This window comes from Eretmochelys imbricata, chromosome 3, assembly GCF_965152235.1.
Source record: "Eretmochelys imbricata isolate rEreImb1 chromosome 3, rEreImb1.hap1, whole genome shotgun sequence".
Classification (NCBI taxonomy): Eukaryota; Metazoa; Chordata; order Testudines; family Cheloniidae; genus Eretmochelys; species Eretmochelys imbricata.
The window spans coordinates 49,449,270-49,463,592 of record NC_135574.1 but is presented as its reverse complement, the minus strand read 5'-3'; the positions used below and the strand labels follow the sequence as shown (position 1 = coordinate 49,463,592).

The following is a 14,323-nucleotide window of genomic DNA, read 5'->3' as shown; positions in this document are numbered from 1 at the left end:
GGATGTATAAGTAGGGGCATTGCCAGCAGATCGAGGGACGTGATCATTCCCCTCTATTCGACACTGGTGAGGCCTCATCCGGAGTACTGTGTCCAGTTTTGGGCCCCACGCTACAAGAAGGATGTGGATAAATTGGAGTCCAGCGAAGGGCAACAAAAATGATTAGGGGTCTGGAACACATGACTTATGAGGAGAGGCTGAGGGAACTGGGATTGTTTAGTCTGCAGAAGAGAAGAATGAGGGGGGATTTGATAACTGCTTTCAACTACCTGATAGGTGGTTCCAGAGAGGATGGTTCTAGACTATTCTCAGTGGTAGCTGATGACAGAACAAGGAGTAATGGTCTCAAGTTGCAGTGGGGGAGGTTTAGGTTGGATATTAGGAAAAACTTTTTCACTATGAGGGTGGTGAAACACTGGAATGCGTTACCTAGGGTGGTGATGGAATCTCCTTCCTTTGACAAAGCCCTGGCTAGGATGATTTAATTGGGGATTGGTCCTGCTTTTGAGCAGGGGGTTGGACTAGATGACCTCCTGAGGTCCCTTCCAACCCTGATATTCTATGAGTCTATGATGCAGCTAGCCTTGGTCAACTGACTCAGGCTTGTGGGGCTTGGGCTGTGAGGCTAAAAATTGCTGTGCAGATGTTTGGGCTCGGGCTGGAGCCTGGGCTCTGGGATCTCCCCACCCCCAGAACCCCAAATCTCAGGCCCAACCCTGAGCCCAACCATCTACACAGCAATTTTACACAGGCCAAGCCCTGCAAGCCCGAGTCATCTGACCTGGGCCAGCGGCGGGTGTTTAATTGCTGTGTAATGTACCCAGAATGTCTCTGGAATATAAGATGTAACCTTCACACTAATTTTTCAACCTCTCCTAGAGAGAGTTCCCCCAGGATCCAGGTGCTTCCTTAACTTGCAAGTGTGGCTCTATTATCTTAAGGAACCCTGTTAGTGTGGGCAAATGCCCTTCTGGTGAGACAAACTAGACAATTGAAATCTGCCAGTGATAAATATTTTATTGCCTATATATTAATGCAATGCAGCTGTAATTGATCTATAATAATTGATATAATGTTTCTGGGAGTTTAAATTAGCAAGAGAAATACCTCTAAAGCAGTGTTTCCCAAACTTGGGATGCCGCTTGTTCAGGGAAAGCCCCTAAAGGGTCCGGCCGGTTTGATTACCTGCTGCATCCGCAGGTTCTGCCGATCGCAGCTCCCATTGGCCGCAGTTCGCCGCTGCAGGCCAATGGGGGCTGCAGGAAGCAGCACAGGCGGAGGGACATACCAGCCGCCACTTCCCGCAGCCCCCATTGGCCTGCAGCGGCAAACCGCAGCCAGTGGGAGCCGCAATCAGCCGAACCTGGGGACGCGGCAGGTAAACAAACGGGCTCGGCCCACCAGGGGCTTTCCCTGAACAAGCAGAATCCCAAGTTTGTGAAACGCTGCTCTAAAGCAAGCCAAAGTACAAACTGACTCAGAAGATTACAGCTGCTTATCCTTCACCGTCCTTGAAGAGGTTCAAGTGAAAATAAATGTACAACACCAAGACTTGTGTAAGCAGCTTGAAGGGGTCAAATACTCAGGAGTTATATTCATTACGGGGGGAAGGAGGGGAAATCACATCATACATCTTTCAGGCAAGAAGTTTGTTGAACAAAACATGAATGTAGAGATTATTTCAAAGCATGCCAGTCACCATATAAGTTGCCCTTGTGCTTTGCTGCTGAAGAAGCATGCACTGCATGAATTTAATGACATAATATTCTATCAATTCTAGAAGTTATAAAGTGAACCTATACAGCTAACTGACAGCCTTTCAATGATGATCGTGTCTGGATATGACAATAATTTCTTCGCTCAATAATAAGATGATGTGATTTCACATGTCATGCTTTGTGTGGATGAGTAATAATCCCACTAATCCCAATAATCAGTCATCTACAATATATTGTAAGAATTAACCTATTTCTTTATAATATATAGGAGCTCGTTGAAGGTAGACCACACTGAAAGTAAATGGGACTATGCGCCTAAATTACTTAAACACTTCTCAACATCCTGCCCAAATCATCATTTACCCAGGGAAGACCAAAAGAGCTTTCTTCCTTTTCAGTGATTACACTGTAAACTATTATTATTATTTTATTATTTTATTTATTTATTTATATTACCATAGTACCTAGGAACCCTAGTCATGGACCAGGATCCTATTGTGCTAGGTGCTGTACAAACACAGAACAAAAAATTTCCCCCATCCTAAAGAATTTACAATCTAAGTAACAGCCTATCTTATCTCTATTCTGCTGTATAGAGGTTCTTATAATGCCATCATCCCCACAGTATTTGAGCTCCTTCCTGTAATACTTTAAACCATTAGACTAACATCTGTCACATGTGGTTCATTCTTTCTGTTATCCTTTCCTCAGAGGGAAAGCTGTATGGGCTGTGTGGTGTTTAGTTTTCATAGGTTTTATTCTTAATTCCTATAAACCGCTATATGTTCATATTAGAGAAAGAAAGGATGAAGAAGTGCACTTTCAATTTAGGTCACATGTGGTGAGGTTTGTGATGGTTTCCTGTAGCAGCTTATTCCACAATCTGGGACTGGCTCCCAGTTGTCTCCTGCACAGGCAAGCTTTACTCTTACGATAGAAAGTTCCGCTGTGCCTAAGAAATGGGGGTTATTACTACGGTTTTGATCTGAGAACTTCAGGTGATCTTTTAGGCCATTGAGCACCTTGAAGATAAGGACAAAGACCTTGAAGCCAGTCTAAAGAGAGGAGGACAGATTTTGTGTACTCACAATGGCCTGTATTGCTGAGGAGGCATGTTCCATACTAGTTGGAGTTTTCTAAGATTTGATGAATTAGTGCCCAGGTATATTGCTTTGTTGTAGTCCAGCTGAGAGGTGAGAGAGGTTGAACTGAGTCTAGCATATTTGCTTTGGTTAGATGTGACTGTAGTTGGCCACTGACTAGGTTATCTATAAGCTTGCTCAGGTACTGAAGGTTTGATATTGGGTGGTATTTGGCTAGAACTAATATATCCAAGGTAGGTTTCTTCAGTGCTATTTGAATTATTATATGTTTGAAAAAGGAAGGAAATATTCCTTCAATGAATAAGGCATTGGTTATTTCAGTAATGAGTGGCACTAGTTATTCATAACTCTTTCATCTGCCAGGAAAGGCAGGTCTTGGGCTGAATATTCTTCATGTTGTCCAGTATTTCTTGGGAATTAAATGTACTTAATTCCGGGGATGCAGGCTGGTTAGTTTGTTGGCAAGTATAAATGGAACAGGTCCATGAAGTTTTAGAAGCCTTCGCAGTTAAATAGGATGGCAGCTATTCACAGGCTGTGGTGCAGCAATCTGCTATGAATTGGGCAATCATGGTTAATGAAGCAGTTTACCACCATGGGACAACTCCTTTGGGTGGGATTTGGCTTCTTCTGTGGAGGCTCAGAGGAAGCTTCTCTTTGCCTATAATACAGCCTTAGCATAGCCTTGGGGAAACAGATTGAGTTTCAATCTGTCTATTTCAACCTTTTGTTTTCTGGTAATGGCACTTGTGTTTCTGTTTCATGTGGTGCAGGGTGTCACAAAATCAATGAGAGCTTTATGGGAGATGGGAAGGGAGGGGCTGCTTGTGGGCCAGTGTGTCAATGATTGAGGCATATAGTACAACAATAATAAGTCACCAGGTTCTTGACGACTCAGCCTGTGAGTGTAGTGCCACTGTCCGTTAGCACGTTCCATATTCAACCAGTTTATTCTCTGCGTAGAGTGACTCTTGTCTTTTAAAATAATGGTGGCTGCTGTTAAAATTGGTAGAGGTTATTAATCTAGAAATAAGAGCAGACTTTTCATTAGTCTTTCAGTAAATTATATTGTGAATTACCTACTTTTTTATTAGGCTGTTGATCTATTTGTATTATATACTGTGACCTATTGAGGGTATGTCAGTGCCAGACTGTGAACTCCATTTTGTTTTCTGACCTCCATTTCTTTTCAGGGGCTCCACTTTCTATTGTAACCTTCCTGCTCTACATCACAGTGGAGGTTGCAATACATTTTGTAGTGGGGCTTGACACTTATTTGAATGACGGAGTCTGAAAAGCTGGTATAGAATAGTCCATGGCCTTAAACCAATGTCTCTCAATCCCTGGCCAACCCATCTATATATGGAAGCTGGACTGGGGGGTAGGGACTGGAATTTTTCAGTCTGGATACAGGGGGAAAGAGGGTCAGAGACTGTATTTAAAGTGGGGGGGTGTCTCTCTGCAAAAGAAGGGCAAGCATCCCCACATGCAAGAAGACCCAGCTAAAGAGTCTGGAAGGGCTGTCCAATTTAAGAACACTGACCTGGGATTCCCTGAAGGGGCAAGATCAGACTCAGGGGGGAGTGCATGCAGGACTGTCTTTTATTTTCCAAAGATCTGTATTGTTCTAGTGTTGTTAAAGTGTAAAGGGCCTGTGGTTAAAAATTCCCTTGCTAAGCCTGACAAATTTATTTGAGCATAAGCTTTTGTGAGCTACAGCTCACTTCATCAGATGCATTCAGTGGAAAAATGTCTCTCAATCCCTGGCCAACCAATCTATGAATACATTTGATGAAGTGAGCTGTAGCTCACGAAAGCTTATGCTCATATAAATGTGTTAGTCTCTAAGGTGCCACAAGTACTCCTTTTCTTTTTGCGAATACAGACTAACACGGCTGCTACTCTGAAACTTGCTAAGCCTGTATTCTTTGCTTGCCTGGCACATTAAGAAGCTCAGAGTGCCCACAGCAAGGTGGAACTCCCAGGAGGCGTACATGAGGAATGTGGGAGGACTGAGACACGGGTTTTGGAGTCTAATGCAGCTTGACTATGGGGTCCAACTGCCCAAGAAGGTGGTCAGAGATGATGTCTGTATCTGGCAATGTGCCTGAGAGACCTAGAGCTAGGTACAGTGAACAATCACTACACAGATCCAGGGGGCCTAGAAGCATGTGGGATCTACTGACTGAGTCCACTCCCAACAGAGTCAGAGTTCATCCGGGGGGTGTAGGTGGGGGGCAGGTTGTAACATATATTATTCAGCTCAGCGAAATTACAAAAAATTTTACAATAGGAAAAATATCTCATTGGACTAGATAATCTAATAGATCATTGTCACTGAATATTTTAGTCTATTTTTTAATTGCCAAATAGGTAATAAGATATATAACCAGTTGTGTGTGCAATAAATGCATATCCAGTTCTCTCTACTCGCAAATTTCTTCAAATCTTCAAATTCTACAGTTCCTCAAGTACTTCTGCATACCAGTGCTTCTTCTGAAGGCTATCTAAGAAAACTGTGTTGATTATGTTTTATAGTGTATTTACATTAAGTGCACAGACTTACCTTGTTGGTTAAATAATCCCAAATATGGATAATGATCAGCATGTATTTATGATCCATATAGAGAAAATGCACAAGAGAAACCAAAGAAGCATGTTTGGCATATTTAAACTCAGGCTTCCAATATGCAACTAAGAGAGAAGAGTCACTACTGCCACAGGACTATTCATTCATTAGAACTTTCTGGCAGTAAAAATAAAAGTGTAAGTGTTGGTTCTCTCACTTTCCATTAAATCCAAAAGTCACTTACTGTATAAATGCTGCTGATTCACCCAACTTGCTGCCCTTTCTGGGATGTTGATGATCTTGACCTGGATTTATTTTCAGTCTTGTTGACTATACTGAAAAGCCATTTTTGTTAGTAAGAATAATTTTGTCATGCCAGGATACTACATTCTCCATCTCACTGACCTTTTGCTTCACCTCATCCATCCTCCCTTAGAATTTTTCACCTGTCATCCTAATTAGAGTTAGTGACTTTTGCGGCTCATTTAGTCTTGGTGCATTATATCTAAAGCTTTGAGAGATGAAGCCTTTCAGATACAGGAGTCGCCTATGAATCTCAGTGCAATGTACATAGGTTGTGGTTTGCAGGCATCTTTGACACTGAATGAGTGTAGAATGAGAAAGATACTTCTGCTCTTTTCAGCATAACACCTAGGAGAGAGTCTCTTTTCAGCATAATATGTAGGAGAGACTACTGAAAATGCTTGCAAGGAATTTACACTGAGAGAGAAAAAACACCAAAAAATCTAACAGAACTTTCATCTTCCTTTCTGTTGCCCAACTATGAAACCCCCTAGGAGCTATATTAATTTTATAATATGTTATTTATGTAGCACCTAGTGTGTACTATGTGTTTTACAGACAAATTTGAAGACAAGATCTGTGCCTTGAAAAAGTATATTCTAAATGGACAACATAGAGGCTGGTGATTGAGGATGGGATGCAACAAAGAGCAAATGAAAGATCAATGCCATTTCATATGTATCTTGTTTCTATATGGTTTGTTTTTATCAGTGTAGTCAACACAAAGGGAGCCAAGGGGCTATGAGCCTCATCAAGGCAGTATATAAATCCAGTTTGTTCGCATAGTTTTATTTGAAGTTTAAATGAGGTTTTCTGGCATTAATTAAATTCAAATAATACATGGCTTTTCTTCAAGAAACAATAGGCTTTAATAGGCCTAAAGGCATTTTATGTACATTTTTTGACATATCTTTGGTCTGCACTAAGGATGGGCAGATCAGTTCTGTTCCTTTTTCCCTGAACCTTCATTTGCTCTTACATCCAAACTTGAACGGAATCTTTTGGAGGCTCTGTGAAGCTCAGTTATGGTGAAGCTCTCTTATAAGAAAGAGACATCTATAGTGAAATGAGTTACCCCTGATTTAATATCAGAATATTCCTATAGATTTATGCAAGTCATTTATACTGAAGTAAAATTTTAGATGTAGGGAAGTTCTGGAGACATAAATTCTCCAACAAAAGCACAAATTCCTAACCTTATTATCCTCTCTTTGCACTTTCATGTGTTCGTCAGGCATTCTAATACCACACTGATGGGCAGGATGATGTTATTATTTGTATTTTGTTAGTTTCCTGAGGATCCAGCTGAGAAGCAAGGTCCTTTGCAAATACATGGTCAGCAAAGGCGGATTAAGCTTTCGTGGGGCTCTGGTCCAGAGCAAGTGGGGGGCCCCTCCCCACCCCTTCTGCCTGTGGTCTCGCCCCTGTTCTGCACCTTCTGCCTGCGGCCCCTGTTCCACCCACAATTCCTCCCCATTCTACCCCCATACTGCGTCCCCTGAACTGATTTGCTCCTTTCTGCGCCTTCACTGTGGACCAAGGACCGGAGAAGCTCTGTCCCCCCACACCGGGGCTCCGGAGGCCACAGCAGGCAGCCAGAGTTCCTCCAGTCCCAGGGCTGCAGCCAGTCCAGGCGCTAGGGCTTCCCATGCTGCTCCTGCCGGGGACTAGGGTTGGGGCACAGGGGCTTGCCCTTCCCCGCCCGGTGCGTCTGTTGGGGAGTGGGGTTGGGGCTTGATGGCTTCCTCTGCCCTGTGGCAGATTTCTGCTGGGGGGGCTGCCAATTTTTCCAAGGCCCCTCAATTGGCCAGGTCCCCTGGGCACAGGGCCCATTGGCTAATCTGCCATTGATGGTCAGAGACAGTTCCTGCCCTGAACAGTTTAATTATTCCCGTTTTACAGATGTAGAAGCGAGGCTAGAGAGGATAAGTGTCTTATGTCAGGTGACACACAAAGTTTGTAGAATTGAACCCAGAATTCTTGTGCCTCACCCCAGCATCTTGACCGCCAGACCATATATAGGAACATATGTAGAATTAAGCTAATTAAACAGTAGCATCCTAATAGAGAAGTAAGTTTATCTTTAATCTGTACAACAGATTCATTTGTAGATGGTTTTAAACTGCCAATTTCTGGAAGATATATGTTGATGTGGAGAGCAAATGAAAGTGGGAGAAAAGATTAAAATGATCCCCAAAACATTAAGCAATGGATTTTAAAACTGCTAGGTTCTAGTCTCTGGGTTGTCTTCCATTGACTCCCATTTTGTGTGAAAACATTTAGTATGTTAAGGTGATCAATTCACAGACATCAGCATCACTGCCAGATGCCTTATCCTGCTCATATTGCAGTCAATAGAAAAACCGGTCCCTAAATGAGTACCTATAATAAAAGAAAAGGAGCAAAAGGATAAAAGATGGATAAACTCCTATCTGACTTCTGAAGTCTTTATGTGCTGAAGACAAAGAATAAAGGTCATTTGTATGAGCAAACCTTGCTCCCAAATATACTTTGGCATTCTATACAGACCTATAATGTATATCTTGTTCAACCGCCTAAACTACTTCTGCAGTGTAATCAGTCTGAAAAACTACAGCTGCTGTACATTGGATTATCTACAGGAGGGCAATATTGGAGTCTTACAGGTGATGACACGCTGGAAAATCATACTGTTTCAGCTTTTTGAGACAATATTGATTTTTCTGAGGTAAATGGTTAGTTATTACGAAAGCTGTTGATGTCAAATATACAGAGTGAACATTTACAATAAAAATTCAGAACCCAGAGTTTTTGCATCCCTAGAAATTATGCACTCATTGATAGTTAGTATGTTTTGGGAAGAAAACATACAAAAAATCCGTACAAAAATTACATATGGTACTGTTTTCTGACACCTAAAGGCAATTCAAAGAATATATATCAGGGCAGGCACTGGGACACCTTTTTTCCCAGAACAGAATTGTTCTCAAGTGCTCAGTCAGATTAAGAAATAGTAATAACTTGGTACTATTTGGGGTGGGGGAGAGAAATAGTATGAAGGGAACAAAGAATGTAGGAGAAGATGGAAGTATGCAAGGGAAGGAGAAGGTTGACCGACACATTTTGAGAGGGATTGCTACGAGAGAGGAGGAAGCAAATGGGCAAAAGTAAAGAAAGAGGGGAGCCACACAGATGTGGGGAAATTCAAGGAGAAATGAAATTGCAGGGCAGGGATATAATTTGAAAGCCCATGTGTGATATGGGGAATTTGTCTGTGTACAACTTATCATTCTGGTTGATGTTACAAAATGGTTATTGTGAAATTTTTGTATCAGGGAATGCCTACATGTGGATGTGAAATACACCATTTGCTAACAGGGGCTATAACACATCTTTGCCAGACCAGGGACAATATTTGGTCATTAAACCTTAGATCGTCACCTAATCAGTGAATACCTGGGATAAAATGGGTTGGCTGAAGCTGAGAGAAGTTAGTCCCTCCAATTTCTCTACAGGAAGGTAGAGTGGAAAATCCCTAGCAGCAGAACAAAGATACCAGGTGTTGGTAGAGGGACATATAAACTCATGGAACTCACAGAATCACACAGGAAGAATTCAGTTTAATTCTGAAGAATTAAACTGTAACCCCAGAGTGCTGTGCCCCTGGAGTTCTAAGAAGGGCTGGACTTAAGCTATGGGGAAGCCTCATGGGTAGTTCCAAGGACCAGGCAGTTGGACTGAAGGGCTTCAAACACAATAGCCTGGGGAGTGTCCAGTCAGACGGCAAGTTCTACCAAGGGTGAAGGTGCATGACACCAGATGAGAGAAAGTGTGCAGAAGAATAATGGTGCAAAGAGAGAAGAAACAAGATAATAGTGGGGATAGAGAGAAACAACAAAAGCAAGGTAGCAGTGAACAGAAAGAATTGGCCTAATCCTAGAAAGTATTGACTATAGTCAACTCCTTGTGATTTCAATGGGAGCTGAAAGCACTCAGCATGGCACAGCATTAGACTCTAAGGGAGACATATTCATCATTCTGACTATACTAAAAAGATACGTGCCTTCAGTTCTGTTTTTATACCTTTGAAGACACCTCTGTCCTTTCCCAGCAGAACCTACTGGTCACTTTATTTGCATAAATAAGTTTTTAGGTGTCATCAGCATAACTGGTGACCTCTAGTGCAATCCCTCATTCTGTATATCTCCATTTTACATTCTGAAGTATATGAAGAATATGCCCCAATATGGTGATGTGTACTTAAACTCAGTGCCAGTTTGGGCACACTGTATTTTGCGGGGTCAGGTCTTATATGAACAAGTACACCATGCAGCTGCCAATTTCCTTCCCCTTCATCTTTGCTTTAACAACATAAAAAAAATAGAACAAAGCTGAAAATTGTTCTTTGATAAGATAAAAATCTTAGTACACTATCCAGGATATTTAATTTTTTTAAATGCCCAGAAACATGGGCAAACTCTGGCCCAAGTTCGGCAGGTTACACAGGTATGACTGAGGGCAGAATTTGACCAGCAATCTATAAAAGCAGGTTATTTGAAAATGAAATAGTTATAGATTTGTCCGCCAGTACATTTCTAGTACAAAAAAAAATAAGGAGTACTTGTGGCACTTAGAGACGAACAAATTTATTTGGACACAAGCTTTCGTGGGCTAAAATCCACTTCATCGGATGCATGCAGTGCATGCATGTAGGAACATATAGGAAGATAGGAACAGTAGGAAGATATATAGGACAGTATTTCACAAATGCAGGAACATTTCCTGTAGTCTTTTGATAGCCTTTGTAATGCAATACAGTATTTTGACAAATGCTAACATTGTGTTATTAGCTTGAATAAAATGCCTATTTGTCATTGTCTAGGAAAATGTTAAAACTGCTTAGATTAAAAGGTTCAATAAAAAAGTTCAGTCAAATACTTAAGATCCAGTTTATGAGACGTTGGAACGAGAAAGTTTTCTTAAGGATATTATAGGAACCAAATAATAAATCTGCTTATTGTAGCATGTGATTCAAATTCACCATATTTGTTTGGCTTATAATCCTGAAGAAATTCTAAGTATATATATTGTATAATCATGCATGGTTATTATTGGTTTATCATGGAGTTTAAAAAGCTTCTGTGCCTGCTTGGTTTTCCATTCATCAAGAACGGCATCCTCGCCCCTTCCAACTCTGGCCATTGTGAAATAAAATATTTTTGACTTGTTCTTCAGACCAATGCATAAAATTAACTTTTGGCTCTATGGTAGGGAAAGCAACTCCCAGAAACTCACTGGATTTCAAGACAATTATTTGTTTTTAAAGAAATGGCACATCTGTACTATTCAGGCAGTTCCGGTGTCAGCTAGGGAGCAAAGCTGACACAAAAAACACAACCAGGGAATCTGCATGATGAAACTAACCTGATTTGGCAAGTGTCTGAACACGTTCGGAAAGGGTGCAAAAATTTCTCTCTCGTCCTGAAACTGTTACTAATTTTAGCAGTAATGAGCACAAAAAAATCTCTAAACATTTTTGGACAGTTGAGAATCATATTTACTCTCTAATCTTTCAGTTACATAACAGTTTCCTGTAGTTGCCATTTTGATTTTTTCACTGTAGCATTATTTATTTCTACAATATTTGTCTCCTATTAATGTCGACTCGTTTTCAGTCATTAGTGCAAACCAGCAACTAGCAACACATATGAGGGATTAGCTGTAGTTCTGGAGGCAGGAGTGGGCAGCTCCCCTGCTGTTTGTTGTGGTCAATTATGATGCGAAATCACAAGATACACATTTCAGTGCCTGACTGTGAATTAAATAAATTTGACCACACCAAAAAAAGCTATATGAGTCCTGAATGTAGTTATACATTATTTACAGTACGTTATGGTATGCTATTTGTCTGATATTATTTTAACTTAATATACAATCTAATAAAGCATTCAGAATAAGTGAAATGTGAACAGCCCTAAAATTTGCAGTCACAGATATGTAAGGGGTAAAATCCACACCAGTGCAAAGGGTCTATACATGACCCTAAGCACTATTTGGTCTCACTGAAACTCTTAACAAGGGGCTAATGGTACCCAGGGACTTATATAGGCCATTTACGCTAAGCTGATTCCTCTCCTCCCCCTACCCCACCCCCCGGAGTACAGGATGAGTAGGCAGCTTTTAGATAAGAGCAGTGTGGAGCCCCAAAATACTGTATTTTATGTCCGCTGTTCTGCTTGTGGTGCCAGCCTTCATCTCCTCCCACTACCAGGAGGTGTAGTCAGAGAAGAGGAAGAGAAAAGGAACTCAACAGCCATATTATTCCCTGCGCAGGCTGCTGCTGCCATATTCCTAGGCCATATTGACATATTGATACCAGTTGCATAGCAATAGATAGAAGTGAGTTTCTGGAAACTAAATTTAGATTTATTAGGGGGAAAAAAACCTTTATTATGCATTGGGAAACTTTCTGCAGAAGGGAGAGCCTATAGAGAAGTGGTGGGTTCAACCTATGACTAGTGTGAATAATTGACAGTGTTTAAGGCAATTATTTAAAGTTTAAATTTTATTTAAATCTCAGGGAAAGGTGACAGATTTTGAGGGATACATTTGATAGGGAGGTCGGTAATACAAAAATATTGACTGGGAAAGCATGGGACCTGAATAGAGATAGGATGAGGTCAGAATTGTGGATTTCAGAAAAGTAACAGGGATGCAACATAAAGGGGTTAAGTAGGAATAGGGACATGCTCAATAATAATAATAATAATAAAAGATCAATGTGATAAAGCTTTAATGCAAAAATAGGTGAACTAGCATGCGCAGCAATGGAAGAGGAACTTCCAGTTGTTACTGAAACATGATGTATAACAAAAATCACTGGGATACTGCATTTTCTGAAAAGAAACTATACATGAAGGACAGATTAGGCTGTAGAGATGGGGGAGTCAATTCCACTAGGCACCTATCTAATTTTTACGTACCTGAATAGCTTTATATATCTGACCCAATGTCACTAATTTTTTGAGAAAAAGTAATTTTTTAATGAAAAAATATTTCAGCTCCACTATTAATAGTGCCCACAATAGAAACATGTTCTGTATTCTATAGGAGAAAAATCATTGAAAAACTAGCACTGTTACAGTAAATTTTAGAAAAGTATATTTTTGTTTTTAATGAAGAAGCTAGTCCAAAAGATACTGTAGTCAAAAGTGAGAGACTTAAAATATTTAGACTGGACAGGGAGACTACTTAAGTTGGTTTATGCCCCCAACAAATAAGGGTGTATATCATTTATAAATCTTTTCTATCTAATGTAACTGTGGATGTTCTTCTTATCCATATAAATAACTATTCCTTTTTCTTTCTTTCTTTTTTGCTAGCAAGCTGTCGGTTATGTGAAAAAATATCCTTTAAAAATCAATTTGATTGCATGTCCCTTTTTTCTTTTCTTACAAGGGTTGAGCACCTGATTTATCTTCTCTGTACCACTCCTTACTTCTATAATTAATCATGTTGGGTTCTTTGCATCTTCCTCTAAAGCATCTGGTCCTTGCCACTTTCAGAGAAGAAGCTACCAGACTTTTGATCTGTCTAACAGGGCAATTTCTCCGTCCCTGATGCATAACAGTATGGAATATAGGTTTCATCAGCATGAGTTTGGGGTGGCCATCCTACTTTCAAAGTATGTCATCCGAAGCAAGGGTATATGAAGTCGTTTTTAGGATAACTTTAATATATGAAAAATATTTGTTTAATATTAAGTATGAAACTTAGTTGTGGATTGAATGAAAAGTTGGTAGACACAAGGTTAAAATTCTAGGAATTGGAATATTTTGCTATTAAACTTTCTTTTGGGTAAGATTTGTTATTCATATTTCATGGAATTCTTGTTGGTGATTTTCTTTAATATTTACTTGTAAGGACAGTAGGATGCATTTGTGTTAGATACCCATTTTTTTCCGAGTATCCCTTAGTGAATTTTCCATTTGTTTTCAATGTTATATAGTTTATATTTTGGAGGAACTGTTGAAAATACCATGTGTGTGTGAAAATTGTGGGGAAAAAAACACTGACTTCAGTGGAACAGGACTTAGGTGGTAATTTGTATTAAATTTCCTTCTACAGAAAGATATCAAATAGTGTTTTCTTTAAGTACGTTGATTGTTCTCTTTTTATATGAGTACAGCTAATGCATTTGTTTAGAAAAAGTTTTTATGCAAATTTTACAGTGAGATTTAAAAACCTCAAAATAAATCTCTTCTTCCTTGATGCAATGTCATCCCACATGAATTATCATTAAATTAAATACATTTTCTTGTCAGAAAAAGCTGTCATTTTTCAGGGATATGCAAAAATGACTCTTATTTCAGGCTTCCAGCATATATTAAGTTAAAGTCAACTTAAGTGAAAATTTCTAAGTTAGATTGACTCAAATTATTTACTATACCTCTGTGTCTTATCTTAATGTTAGGCTAGATTTACAGGGTGTCTCCCCCTACCCTCCTACCCCGTCTTAGACAGAACATTTGTATTCTTTCCTTATATTCTGTAAATTAAATACAGGATTTCCAGACAAAGTTTAAAGTGCATTTGTGATCAATTTATCTTAGCATTTAATTTTTCAACTCCTGTTCCTAAATTGTATACCA

The 14,323-nt window shown here is 39.9% G+C and overlaps 1 protein-coding gene across 2 annotated transcripts in view; it reads left to right on the top strand.

Moving 5' to 3' along the window:
* The window catches only part of KHDRBS2 (KH RNA binding domain containing, signal transduction associated 2), a 573,690-nt gene that overhangs the window by 421,282 nt on the left and 138,085 nt on the right, over nucleotides 1–14,323 (top strand). Inside the window, exons 8-9 of one of the 2 annotated variants that reach the window (XM_077811603.1) lie at nucleotides 539–565; nucleotides 3,682–3,703. The exons of the other annotated variant lie outside the window; for it this stretch is intronic. Coding sequence (XP_077667729.1) covers nucleotides 539–565; nucleotides 3,682–3,703 — 49 coding nt within the window. The remainder of the gene's footprint in view (nucleotides 1–538; nucleotides 566–3,681; nucleotides 3,704–14,323) is intronic. 2 annotated transcript variants of the gene reach the window in all.